This window comes from Marmota flaviventris, chromosome 3, assembly GCF_047511675.1.
Source record: "Marmota flaviventris isolate mMarFla1 chromosome 3, mMarFla1.hap1, whole genome shotgun sequence".
NCBI lineage: Eukaryota > Metazoa > Chordata > Mammalia > Rodentia > Sciuridae > Marmota > Marmota flaviventris.
Window position 1 is genome coordinate 99,558,276 of NC_092500.1, and position 14,107 is coordinate 99,572,382.

Sequence of the window (14,107 nt, forward strand, 5' to 3'; positions counted from 1 at the left end):
ATACTCTGATGCAGGCAGTCTTTCAACTCAGCTTACAGAAAAACAGTGACACAGCACTTATCTGCAGAGGAGAAAATTGTGTACACATCACCACGGCACCAGCCACGCTGCCTCACATAACACTCACCCTCAGATAGCAACTACCTGGTCAGTAGAGAGCTAAGTAAACATGCACCTGACCCTATGTGAGTATTCAATAACAGTCACCCCCACTCAAAGTTTTGTTTTTTAAAAAACAAACGCTGTCTATTCAAACGCATACCCAATAAAGGCAACATTTCTGAATTCAGGGTATATTTTTAAGATAAGCAATTATTTTATTTCCTTGGCCTAACAGCAGTGACTTCATTATACAAGAACCTGTAGCTGACAGACTAGACAACACAAATTTCCCAACAGGAAGAATCCTTATCATCAGCAGAGATGAACTGAAATGTCATGTCTGAGTGCAATTCCTGCTCCCCACGCCCCACCCCACAGAACCCCAAAATGGAAAAAAAAAATCAATAAAATCCCCATGAATTACTAAGCCATCCCTCCGGAACTCTTCTAATTAGCAGCTTCAGTGGATGAAAACTGAAGGAGGGAAGCAGCTGGCCATCACATAGCATTCCTGTGCCTGTGAGACTGAAGGGGCAGCAGCAGGGGAGCAAGAATTCTGGATGAATGGGAGGTGAAGATAATCTATCTTTCCTCTATCTGCCTCCTCCATATGGAAGACACCTCTTTCCCAGTACATGGAAAATACTAATGAAATGCTAAAAGACTGTCTTTAGCTTGTAACTAGAAATGCCTGAGGCTCATGAAATTCCAAGATAGGTGTGGGATAAGGGGTATCAGAGAAAGAGCAAATTGGTCAGAGATGCTCAATGCTCATTCAATTCCAGTTTAAAGCATTCAAAGCTACTTCATAATCATAACCACCTTCATGCCTGCCCTATATTTTCCAAAGGTGAAAAAGCTCCATCTAAGTGTCTGTGTAGATATCTACTGCCACCACCAGGGTGATACTGTGACATCTGTGTGTGAGATGAGGATGGGAGTGTGGGGTGGAGTGGAAAAATAGGAGAGATCAGGGGCTACAAAGCTTCCATTATAGTGGATAGTTTTGGTCCCCAGGTATGGTCCACTACCACAAGTCCTAAAGCATTCCTGTTTCCTTTTCCCTACCCATCTTGTGTAAATGTCAAAAAAAAAAAAAAAAAAAAAAAAAAATGAAATTCTGCCCAAAGAGATGGGAGCCGTTGCTGGACTGCATTCATTTTGGGCCTCAACCTGCCCACCTCCTGAACCTCCTATGAAATTGCACAAAAATTCTCAGCACTGCTGTGAAATTATGTCATCCCCATTCCTCTGTCAATGTCAATTCAACAGCTCTGTTCTGACATACTTTCTCCTTGGGCTGAAGAAACAGCAAAAAACATCAATTGAGCATGTGAAAATATGACAGTGTGTGCAGTGTAATGTTTCCCGATGTCTTCACCTTCTGTTTCCTCCGTGGTGGGAGCTTTCCCTCTCTTCCCCCAAGCCCCACTCGCACCCCTCCCCTACCCCCAAGTCCAGGTGCTCCCATCTGCTGGGCTTCTGCCACTCACTTCCCATAGACACTCTCATCACTGTAGGCCACATACAGAAAATAGTCTTCCTCATGGTTGTCCTACGGGAAAAGATAAGATGACAGTTTAGAAAACATACACATTCATCATCCTTAGAATTCCGAGCCTCACACAACCTTATAAATTAAGTATGAAAGTTATCATTAACTCCTATTAAAAACAGGAACAGGGCAGGGCATACAGCACAGCAGTTGAGCCCTTGCCTGGCATATGGGAGGCCCTGGGTTCCAAATCCAGCACTGCAAAAAAACAACAGGAGTAAAAGAAAAAGTCAACAACAAAGACGGAGACACCAGTTAGTTAGAATTCAACTTTGAGCTCGAACTTCACAAACAAAAAAGTCTTGATGGAGAAAAGAATACACACAGGTCATAGGATATAAAGATGATGGCCCTTAAAAAGCTAATTCTAGTAAAAAGAACGAAGATACCAAATGTGGAATATATTTTCACAGGGAACATATGCTAGGGAATAAAGGTTAGGCCAGCGTTTATTAAATGTTCACATAATTAACTAACAGAGCACATGAGAAGGAAGTCTGTGTGAAACCCTTCAAGGAATAATATAGTTACAATCTTGGGTTGTATCCCCAGTATGATAATGTCCTTTACTGTAGTTTTTCTTAAAACTAGATTCTGACCATTTGCCATTAAATCAACCAAATCACATATAACACTAAATTTATCTGTTAAGTGAATAAATTTAAAGACTTTGTCTTAATTTTAAATTGTATTTTATCTGTGTCCAGATAATGATAAATCTCCTCCATGGTCTTAGTTTAAGAAGAAAATCTTCCCTAGGTGGTTGTCCTAAGAAACTCTTCACAGAGTTTATATGGAAATAAACTGTGAAGATTCCGCTTCAGTTTGAGGATTTTAGCTTCAGAGTTTGTTTGCCCAATATGTTGATAAATGAGAATAACATAATAAACTGGGGTTGAAATACATAGTTCTCTCACAAATGATATTTTATCAACAAGAATAACAGGAACTGTGAAGGGTAGACACTTTTCAAGTTTTTTCTATCAGGAACAATTTACTGCTGCTTCAATAAAGGTGATCCAGATTAAAACACTATGGTCAAGAAAGACAGAAAAGAATTCAAAAGGATTATATCTAATAGGGTGCTCAATCACTGAAGGACAAGTGGTCTCTCATCTGCAGAGCCTTACACTGCCATGTGTAAGAGGATCCTGATAACACCTCCTGCTCTACTTCTCAGGTGTGTTATCAACATACACTGGAACAAAAGCTAGCGGATGCCAGACTGTTCTTATTGTTTTGACCAGAACCATTACCTCATACAGCTGGCCCATGGTAGCACTAGTAGGAGGGATAGTGTTGTTGACAAAGAAGAATAAGGCGTCCTCAGGTCTCAGGTGGATCCTCTTCCGGATTAAGAAGTAGAACTGGCCAACTGAATAAAGGAAAAGGAAAAAGGGGCAAGAAGAAAACAAAGGATTAGTAGAAAGATAAGTACCAGAAAAAAATTTCTATTTTAACTTTCTAGAGTTAAGTATCACCTTTATATATCATCTGAACAGAGCGAAATACTTTCCAAGAGCTTTAGTAACTTAAAGAGCCTATGTAGACCCTGGCACTCCACAGTGGAGTTATTTCTCATTGCTCAATTGCAGACCTAATGCTAGCATTTCCCCTCAGTCTGAGGAAATACTGTGCATATATAGACCAAAACCTTCTCATTATGATCTAAAACTGACTTGAAATCCCTTTCCATCCCCACTTGCAACTTTAGACAAAGTAATGATAGAGTTCCACTGGTCTCTGGTAATCATAGCACAGACATTCAGTGTTAGGACAATGAATGGGTTCAATAACTAACCTCTTCCTGAAAATGCTGAGAAAGTTCTAGAAGGTCAATCTGAATGTATTAATTCTAGATCAAACGTACCTATGGAAATATCCCCAGTGTATCTTGGATGCAGTGGGTATTCCATTAAGTCTCATGGTAGAGAGTGAATATATTCATATGATTCCAAAAACAATTTACAAAACCTGTTATAAAACTACCATTAGGCGATAAGCTATTTAGTTCAGAATTTCCTAAAATTTAATACTATCAAGAAATGGGCTGATTTTCTTTTGGGAATGAATTGCTATTACAATTATGAGGCTTAATTTTAAAAGCAGTCTAAATGATGAATGTCTGATCTCTTCTTTCAAAGTTTTTTGCTTGGCTGTAACTAAATCAAACAAGACATGGTGATGGGGAATGGTATAGGGAACTGGAGATGACAGAACTATTATGTCATTTTTGAATCAGATAACTCTGAAAATCCCACATGCTTTCTTCATCTCTCATGCATGTGATAAGGACCAAGAATATTTTGTCATGAAATGAAGGGTCAGGGGAGGGAAAGAGTATTACCAGTGAGGTCAGAGGGCACTAGGTACTTCCTCTTGTCCAGATCAGGCACCCTGGCTTTCGGAGCCTTCTCCACAATGACCTAGATGGAGAGTAGGGAAGTGGAAATGAAAAACTACAGAACCCAACATGGTGTTTTTCCTTCCACATCCACAGTTGTAATGATGGAAGTGAGACTGTCTAGGCCTAATACAACTTTTTAATCCCCCAACACAAACATGTATTTGATTTTAAATAATTATGAGTTATCTGTAAGGGACACTAAAACACACTGGTATTTAATTAGAGAATGAAGATTTTCTGGGTTTTCTCAGATGGTTCTAATCACTTCTTAGTTTTATTCTTTTTTAAAAATGCCATTTATTAATGGTACAGTGCTACAGTTTGGAACTTAAATGTCTTCTAAAGGCTCATGTGTTAAAGACCTGTTCTCTATTGTGGTACTACTGGGAGATGCTAAAAGCTTTAAAAAGGTGGGGCCTAGTAGAAGTGTTCAAGTCATAGGAGTGGTCCTAAAAGGGGACTATGGAACCCTTTTCTCTTTCACACTCCAGCCATGAGAGGCATGGTTTTGCTTCACCATAAATCCTGTGCTGCCACAGGACCAAAACAATGGGGCCAACTGACCATGGTTTAAAATCTCTGAAACCATCGGCCAAAATAAACATTTTCTCTTTTAAGTTGATTACTTCAAATATTTGTTTTAGTAACAGAAATTATTAACACAAACAGGTTATGTTTAAATATCATACTTTGCCAAAATTTTTAAGAATGACTGCAAAGAAATGTTCAAGACACTTAATAGTGTCTTGAAAAAAAAGTAAATAATGAATGACATGTTATAACAGAATGTCAATATATTAAACCATTAGGCAATATTGATTATATTAGGAGGCTTTTCAATGTCTACGTTAAAGTATTTCTATAATACTTATATCTTCAACTTTTATGAAGACCTTTTTTTTTTCCTGAGAGAAAAAACAAAGATATTTAAATATCAAACTATTTTATACACTTAAACTTATAAAATACAAAAATATCTAATATAAAACCACTAATTCCAGATTTTTTTAGTTTAGGAAATATAATCATTCCAGATATAAAATATGGAACGTATGAAAAATTTAAGTGAAGCAGAAACAAATACTGAACAAGGTATTCCTGGTACGTGAGTGATCTTCAATAGGTCATTCAACCTCTTTGAGCCTTAGCATTCTATTGAGTAAAAGGCAGCTTCCAAGTTCATGGTATTGATATGATATAAACTTAAGTAATTCATAATTTTTATGTAGAAATGCTTTGCAAAGTATAAAGAACTCACTAAACATAAATTTTAGTTTGAATGTAGGGGCTGAAATCTCTTAAAAAAGGAATAAATGAAAGCAGTAAAAAACATTTTGTGTTTATACAGAAAACGATTCCTACACCAGGAAGAGCTTAATTGGGGGCATAATCATCTTTGAATTTAAAAAAGAAAATTGGAAGGCTGGGGGTGTAGGTCAGTGGTAGAGCACATGCTTAGCTTGCACTGGGCCTTCGGTTCAAAGCCCAGTACCAAAAAGGTAAATACATAAACAAACAAATAAATAAAAATAAAAACTGGGGTATACAGATATGAGCTAGAAATTAAAAAGAAAAAGAAGAGGGGCTGGGATTGTGGCTCAGCGGTAGAGTGCTTGTCTCGAACGCACGGAACCCCGGGTTCAATCCTCAGCACCACATAAAAAAATAAATGAGTGAAATAAAGATATTGTGAATAAATATTTTTTAAAAAAGAAAGGCTTCAAAGACAAACTACCAAAGGCCCAATAATAAGGATAGACAGGAGACAGCACAGTTTATAAAAAAATCAAAGCATAACAGATGGAGCCTAACATTGTGCTCTGAGATCTGGAAGAGCTCCTCACAAGCTCCTCACAGGAGCTCTGAGATCTGGCAGCTCCTATCAAGAAAAAAAAAAAAAAAAAAAATGGAAGCCACAAAGGGAGGAGATAGGACAAGAGCAACAAAGCTGATTATAGTGACAACTAGGGACACAAGCAGGGGAGGGTGTTGGGAGAGAGGAAGAAACAGGAAGAAGAAGAGTAAGTAAGGCCTTAGTTGATCAGAAAATATTTAAGTTTCTAGAAAATCAATTCTATTCCTCACAGTGACAGATCCTGAATCAGATGTTTTGACACTTTGGGTCTCAGTTTTCCTCATCTGTAAAATGTGGATAACTCTCCATAGTACTAATAACAAATTTTTAAATATTAATAGATAACCTGTTCCTAATAGTGTCCTGCTGCTGCAGGTTTTCAATATATTGTGGGTATTAAGATCCCATGAATTCCTCCCATCCCAAAGCACAAGCACACCTACTGTTGGGGCTAAGTTCAGGTTGTATGAGCAACCAAGAGTGGGGTTTTAGAAGAGTGTTTAACATTCTATTCTGCACACAGGACACTTCAGCAAAGGAGGATTAAGGGTTCTGCCTAAAGACACAGAAAATTCCTGTTACAGAATTAAAAGCAAATATCTGGAGCTGGAGGTATAGTTCAAAGGTGGATTGTGTACATTGTGTACATCCCATACACAAGGCCCTGGGTTTAATCCCAGCGTGCATGCACACACAACATACACATCTCTACCCTTAGTAGAGCTCTTTTTCCTGCATCACAAGTAGAGGGTCTGAGCAGGTCATGAGCAGTTGGGAGGCTCATGGCTAGTTAAAGCATAACTGGAGGGACCATGAGATCTTAGCAGTGGTCTTACTTATAAAGTATCATAGAAGCACAAGAGATAACAGCAAACCATTCTCAGGAAAATAGGGAGGATTAGAATAGTTAAAATACCCTGGGTGAATGCAGATGAATGAAATTTGAAGAGCTTCGTTTTGAGAAAATATTTGGGAATTTTAAGTAGAGTTACAAACAGGTACATGTCAAGAGTTTGTGATTTATGCAAAGCTACTGTAAGAACAGAACTTGTCCTTAGCAAGTTCCGAAGAATAAAAGATAGTCATTTTGCTTAAGAGTCCTTACTGGCACCAGGCTATGCTATAAACTCCTGAGGTTAATAACAGTTTATCTATTTTCAGTCTCCAAAGTGTAAGGCATACAGAGCACATTTAACTAATTCTGGTTAATAAAACTGAATTAGAAATTTTAAAATGATACAGCATGGAGGTTAAGGGCTCCCAAAGCATGACAGTCAAAGTTGGAATTCCTGCTTCTACCACAGGCCAGCAATGCCAAACTTTTAATAAATAATTGCACTTTCCTGTGTTTCAGATTCTTCATCTGTAGAATAGAGATTATAATGGTGTGAGAATTAAATGAATATGAAGACAGCAATCAGATACTGCAAGGTATGTGGTATTAATAAAAATTTGCTGCAATTGTGAACTATTATTCAAAATGGGACTGTTATTACTGAATTGAGAAAAACCTTTAAAATAGTTATCCAAGTTCCAGAGAACAAGTAATTTGTGAAGGATCATGTATCAGGTAAGGGTTACCTCCCCACAGTTTCTGCAGAAAACCCTTATGTGTGTAATTCCTGGAGAACAGAGAGCCCTAATGTCCCCTCCTCCTTATAGAAAAAGGAGTGCAAGGCATCCTCTGGTAGCTAAAAGTCCAATAAAGTTAGAAAGGATTGTTCAGGAATTCCAAAGAGTACCTAACTAACGGTCAAGAAAAAAAAAATCAAGATAATTCCTTTAAATTACGGGTAATACTAACTCTAATGCCCCTGCTTGAAGATACAGAGCAGAACCTTAAGGTCTCTGCTCCACCATCACCCAAATCCAGTAGCCCTAGATCCCTCTACCACACTTAAAAAGCCTTGCAATTTGGCTGCGCAGTCTACATTAGGGGGAAAAAAACAAACAAACAAAAAAAAAAAAAACAGGGAGGTGGGCGGGGGAGGAAAGGGAAAAGCGCCCGGATGCTGAAAGACACCTAATATTTCTTCTTTCTTCCTCACCGCCTGCACTAGTTTTGACCACTTAATCCGGGGCCCAAATCTAAGAAGAAAATGCCTCACTCCTGCCACTGGGTCTGGGTAGTTTGACCACACTCAGTATCGGGCGAAGGCCTGCGGTCGCCGCACCTGGCGTTGGAGCCAAGAATGGTGAGGCTAGCAGGCTGTTAGGCGGAGAACGTGACCTTGTTTTCTGCGCCTGTCTTGTGGCGCTCCCTGCCCCCATTCCTAAGCGAATACAAGAAAGAATCTGGGCGTCTGAATCTTTTTTCTTCCATGCCCCAAAATGTTAAGACCAAAATTAACCTAGGAAACCATCCAACGCAGAAATCGATGGGAGCAAACCCCACTCCATCAGTAATTTTCGTGCGTTCTTAAAGGTAGCGAACCTGCCTCCAAACGAGTCACTCTCGCACAAACCGGCCCAATTTGGTGCACATCTCAACCTACACATGTGCTGAAAATGCTGAGTCACTCGACGCGTAGGCTCCGCTCTAAAGATGCGGACACCTTTAAAGATGGGTACCGGTCCTGGGGATGCGGACTTAAAAAGGTCCGCAGTTAGAAGGTCCAGGGACCCTTGTAATAGTGAAGGGTGTTCGGGGTTAAGTGATTCTGGGACCTCCCTCCCTCGCAGACCCTCCGGTGTCTGGGGGCTGCCATCACGACTTCCTCCTCCGCGCCCCCGCCCAGCCCCTCTCCCCTCCTCCTTCCCGCGCCCGGCGTACTCACTGGGACCCTGTCCGGATATTTCTTCCGGATCTTTTCTCCTTCCTTTTTCCGATACTCAAAGGGATGGTCCTCCTTATACTGGAACTTCATAATGGACCGCAGGATTTCTAAGATCCCGGGATGGGGCCTGCCTTCCTCGCTGGCGATTGCGTCTGTCGCGTCTTGCTATCCTCTGCCAATGTCACTGTTCTCAGAATCGCTCCAGAAACGGCCCCGTCGCAGTACTATCTGGCCCAGCGTTTGTTAGAGGATTTTGGGTCTCCTTGGCCTGGAGGTGGGGGCGCTGGCCAAGTAAAGAAATTCAGGCGGCTTTCCCGAAGAGCAGAGAACACAAAAACACAGGGGCAGCGCGTCGGTGCTGTGACGTCACAGCGCACCGCCCTCTGCCCCGCCCCCTGCGTTCTGGGCACCGCGGGATAGGGGTAGACAGAGTTATTTTCTATTTCATTTTATTCTGTGTGTGTCTAAACTTTTCCTAAATAGACTCCACTGAAAACAAAACTAAGTTATATTTGGTTTTGTATTTGGTGCTGTGACATTAAAGATCATTTTAAAAGCAAAAGAACATTCTAAAAATGTCTTCTTCCCTCTCCTTCACGTTTCTTGGTTGAGGCCCAAAACAAATACACCGGACACTAACCCTGGTTGGGATTCGGAGTGGAGGGAAAAGCGACAGGGCCTCCTGGGATCCGCTTGGCCGAAGTAGAGACATCCCGTGCTTGCATTTTGACCTTTGCCGGTTCGGTTGCACTCGCCTTGGCATCCCAAAATGCTAGGCTGGCCTCCGTGATCCCGCCCTCCCCACATTGGCGTCATTTTGTTTGGATTGGTGCTGCAATTTGTTCGTAGAACAGCAGCATAAACAGAGCGTGACTCAGGAATTTGAAAGGGTGTGCAAAGCAAAGGGCATGAAGGGTAATGAAGGTTCGGAGAAGGAAACGGTATCAGTGACTACTACTGTGGTGACCGTGCACGTTCAAATGTAGACATGATTCACTTTCCCCTGTTTACCTAGAAGTTAGGCTTATCTTTTGGAAATGAAAACATCGAGTCTTTTAGATGATTAACTGTGGTGGCCAAATTTTCTTTTCCTCTCCTGCAACAATTCATAAAAAAAAAAAAAAAAAAAAAAAAAAAAACAGTTTTACTGGTTACATGACCTCCTGCGGATTGAGAACGCAGCTGGAATGCTGATGAAAGACTCCAGGTGGTGGGGCAGGTGAGGGAGGTAAGGCATTTCTCTGGCACTCCGTTTCCCTCCTAAACCAAAGGACTAAGGCCTTTGCACATGGTCCTATTGGCACTGATTCCTGGAATCTGTAAGAGGAGGGCAGCAGCAGAAATGGTAAAGATACAGAGTAGAAGGGTTGCTTTGCCATTTGCAATTCAGGTGGGTTTTGAAAAATATTGGACAACAGCAGCACCTCTCGTCTTTGATCAGTGTCTCAGTGTCTGTTTTAGAAAATAAAGCCACAAAATAAAAGAAACTAAGTTTCATTATTGAAACTCTGAAAAATGAATTGCAAAGTTGCCCTTCTTAATGTTAATTTATTATTCTCCGTGGCATCTCTGAGCCTTTTTTAATACATGAAAAATTATTAATTATTGTATCACATTATGTGTTTATAATTTTTAGACCTTATTTTCAAATTGTAAATAGTTGCATTCTTAGTTACTGACTTTAACTTTGACCCATAGAGAGCTAAATCTTCCAAAGGAGAACTTTACAACACGTTGAAGTCAATTATGGTGGAGATTTAAAATTTAAGAGCATTGGAAAGGTTACCTGTAACCTTTAGTTTAAAGATACTTCAGCACAAAACACTTTATAGTATGAAAAATAATTTAGAAATGAAACTTTGATTAATCTTTCTGCCACAAGACTTTTCCAATACTAATACTTTATATTAGAATACAAAATCTATTTCCAAAGTGTGCATTTTATCTTTATTCTCAGTATGGCATTTAAAATATTATACAGAAGCTAGTTTACTTATGTAAATTAATACATTCAGGCAAAATATTTTAAAATTCCTTTTTCAACCAGACAAAATGCTATTTTAAAAAACTAATTTTCAAATTTTTTTTTGTAATAGTCTTTTTTTATGTTTTTAATAGTGGAAAAAATTTCCAATCTTTTATGAATATTTTTAAATAGATAATTTCAAACCCTAATTAAAGATCATTTTAAAAGCAAAAGAACATTCTAAAAATGTCTTCTTCCCTCTCCTTCACGTTTCTTGGTTGAGGCCCAAAACAAATACACCGGACACTAACCCTGGTTGGGATTCGGAGTGGAGGGAAAAGCGACAGGGCCTCCTGGGATCCGCTTGGCCGAAGTAGAGACATCCCGTGCTTGCATTTTGACCTTTGCCGGTTCGGTTGCACTCGCCTTGGCATCCCAAAATGCTAGGCTGGCCTCCGTGATCCCGCCCTCCCCACATTGGCGTCATTTTGATTTTTTTCATATGATAGTAAATTATAAATATTATGACACTTTGTTACCACTGTTTACCAGGTGAGGAGTCCTTGCTTCCCTGATGCTGAAGTATAACACCAGAGAAGCACAACGAGACAAGTTTAGAATGGGAAGCAAAAGCTTTATTAAAGAACAGTAGAAAAGACTTCTCCATGGAAGAAGGGGACCCAAGAAGTGGAATCCATGAAAGGGCGATGTCTTCCTCCTTTTATAGCTAATGTCTTCTTTCAGCTTTCCCACATTCCTGTCCTTAGTTCTGTTATCTTGCAGTAATGGAATATAGGTGGGAAGGCCCAAAAGGTGGGGGACAGGTGGGCTGAAGGAGTAATCTGGGCAGGAAGGACTTTTGGATTAGCATCTCCAAATGCTAATCCAACATTTGCTGGGAGCTGCTTCATTAACATTTCCTTGGGATGGGCTCTGGGCCTTGGGGACATTTTCAATTCCCCTTTTCCTGGACTCCATTCTCAATTTGGCCTTCATTTTTTATTTTATTTCCATATTAGACCTGATTTACCTAACTACACTAACTACCTATCTTTAAATATGGCTTCAACTTCACCCCAAAAATTCAGTATATTTCTCCTACAAATGTGAACATGCTACTACATAATCATAACATTACTATTCCACCTAAAAAATTATCAATATCTCCCCAAATTATTTAATGTTATATAAAGTTTATAACCATTTCTCCTCAGTTGCCCCTAAATGCTTTTTATTTCCTCAAGCACTAGAATGTGAAAACAGCTAGAATTCGCCACATAGATAAGTCTGATTTCTTTTATTTGGAATTTTATACTATTCCCAGTATTTTATATTATCATGTGTAAACATGAATAAAACCAGAATTTTGGTGGATTTGATCTCTAAAGAGAAATATAATAGATAAAGATTCAGTTACTTGCAATCATGTGCTAAATTCACTTGCTATACTTGGAATTTAAACAAAGAATTTCATTATTTAAATTGAATCTTTAAATAGGCTATTGTGTACAAAACAAGTATCAAATATCAGGATGAGACTGGTTCTTGCCCGTAGGACTGTACAGGGGTGGACCTTTGTTAATAATTTGTGCCGTTTTGCTATATTCCCAACTGCCATTACATTAGTTTAGTCTTCATTGTTTTTGATTTGACATATAGTTCTGGTTATCTATTGCTATATAATAAACCCTTCAAATTAGTGTCTTAAAACAGTATCTCTTTTGCTCACATATCTGGAGTTATGGGTCTCAGTCATGCAATTCTCTTGGGTTCTTTAGTTAGATAAAAACAGGATAGGGTTTCTTTGAAGGCTTTTTCACTAGCACTTCTGGTAACTGGCCTAGGAAGATTAAACAGAAGGAGCTGCTTGATCACCTCTCTCTCTATATGTTCTTACCATAGGGCCTTTCACATAGTGGCCCTACACTAGCCATTTTTCTTTCATGGCAGCTACCACCTTTGTGAATAAATTTCCCAAGAAATAGCACATGGCCCTGTGTAACCTGATCTTTTTAGCTACTACTATGGTTTGGATATTGAATATCCCCCCAAATCCCTGTGTTAAAGACTTAGATACCAGCCTGTGGCACTGGTAACTAAGGTAGTGAAACTTTTAGAGGTGAGGCTTAGTGGAAGGTCTTCAGTCACTGGAGACAAGCCCTGGAAGCAAACTGCAAGACTTTAGTCTCTTGCACTCTCTCTTTGCTTTCTAGCCACTATGATATGAGCATCCTGATGTTGTCGCTCACCTTCTGGCCATGGACCTCTAAAACCATAAGTCAAAATAAACCTTTCCTCTTTACAGGTTTTTATTTCAGATATTTTGTTATAGTAATGGGAAGATGACTAATGTAATTCCTTAGTGACACTTTTGCCTTATTTTATTCCAAGAGGTAATGACATAGTTTGGCCCATATTCAAAGGAAGGGACTATAGACTCTACCTCTAGATAGGGAAATGTTAAAGAATCCGTGTACATGCTTTAAAACCAGCATTTTAACAAGAATTTGTTTCTAATTCGTTGATTAGAAATGATGTCCTCATCACTTCTAGACAAGAAAGAGATTATTAATGCCAATAAATGAAATAAAGCCATATTTCCATCCTGTCATTTCTGCTCATTTCATTCAATGGTCATTAGTTCTCTGTACAGTTTGGAGAAAGTTCAAATGCCTCAGGAGACAAATAGAGTATTTACAATCTGGCTACTATTTATCTCTCTACGTATACATTTTTCCTACCCTTTTAACACCATTAATATAACCCTTTCATGAGTTCAGGACCAACCATATTTAAACTTTAGCAACAACAGACATTTATTTATTACAATCTGGAGACTGGGAAGTTCAAGATCAAGACACCAACAGATTCATTGTCTATTGAGGCCTATTTCTTCAGGGACAGTCATCTCACTCGAACCTCACAGGCATAAGGAAAGGATGATGGATCTCTCCCAAACTTCTATAAGACCTCTAATCCCATTTATAAAGGCTCTGCCCTCATGAGGAAATCATCTCCCAAAACCCCCATCTCCTATTATCATCATCCTGGTTTGGTGGGATTTTGAAATACAAATCAGGAGAGACAAACATTCAGATGACAGAAGATGATATGAGATCAGAGACTTACAGTGATATTACATGTTTTAGGTTCATGCAGTCATCAGAGAAGGGAGATAAAAAAGATGACAGAGAAACAAGATATATCAACAGTGATAGATAAATACAGAGTTTGAGGGAATGCAATAGTATTCAGGTCCCTGGTTTCAGACGGTCTCCCCTTAGACTGCATACTCTTTGATGGTTTATCAAGAATTAGCTTTGCATTTTGGCTGGAGAAACTCTGTCCTTTCCAGATCTGGCTAATTCTTAGAGTTAGCAAAAGTTTCAGCCAGGAATTTCCTTTGATCTTCCTTTGACAGGCAAACTGACCAACCTAGTACCAT

At 39.3% G+C, this 14,107-nt stretch overlaps 1 protein-coding gene across 1 annotated transcript; it reads right to left on the reverse strand.

Annotated features, from left to right (window-relative positions):
- Positions 1 to 294: 294 nt before the first annotated feature.
- Gabarapl1 (GABA type A receptor associated protein like 1) lies at positions 295 to 9,052 on the reverse strand. Its single transcript, XM_027923996.3, has 4 exons — positions 8,697 to 9,052; positions 4,005 to 4,083; positions 2,914 to 3,032; positions 295 to 1,657 (listed from the first exon to the last, which is right to left on the reverse strand). The coding sequence occupies exons 1-4, from the start codon at positions 8,784 to 8,786 to the stop codon at positions 1,592 to 1,594; spliced, it is 354 nt and encodes a 117-aa protein (XP_027779797.1). The 5' UTR covers positions 8,787 to 9,052; the 3' UTR covers positions 295 to 1,591.
- Positions 9,053 to 14,107: the final 5,055 nt, after the last annotated feature.

Bases quoted from the DNA above. Each gene is read 5' to 3' on its own strand.
- Gabarapl1 (XM_027923996.3), bottom strand. From the start codon at position 8,786: ATGAAGTTCCAGTATAAGGAGGACCATCCCTTTGAGTATCGGAAAAAG. The intron at 3,033-4,004 runs GTAATACTCTTT...TCCTTTATTCAG, and splicing joins AGTGCCCTCTGACCTCACTG to TTGGCCAGTTCTACTTCTTA. The intron at 1,658-2,913 runs GTAATGGTTCTG...CTTTTCCCGTAG, and splicing joins CCATGGGCCAGCTGTATGAG to GACAACCATGAGGAAGACTA.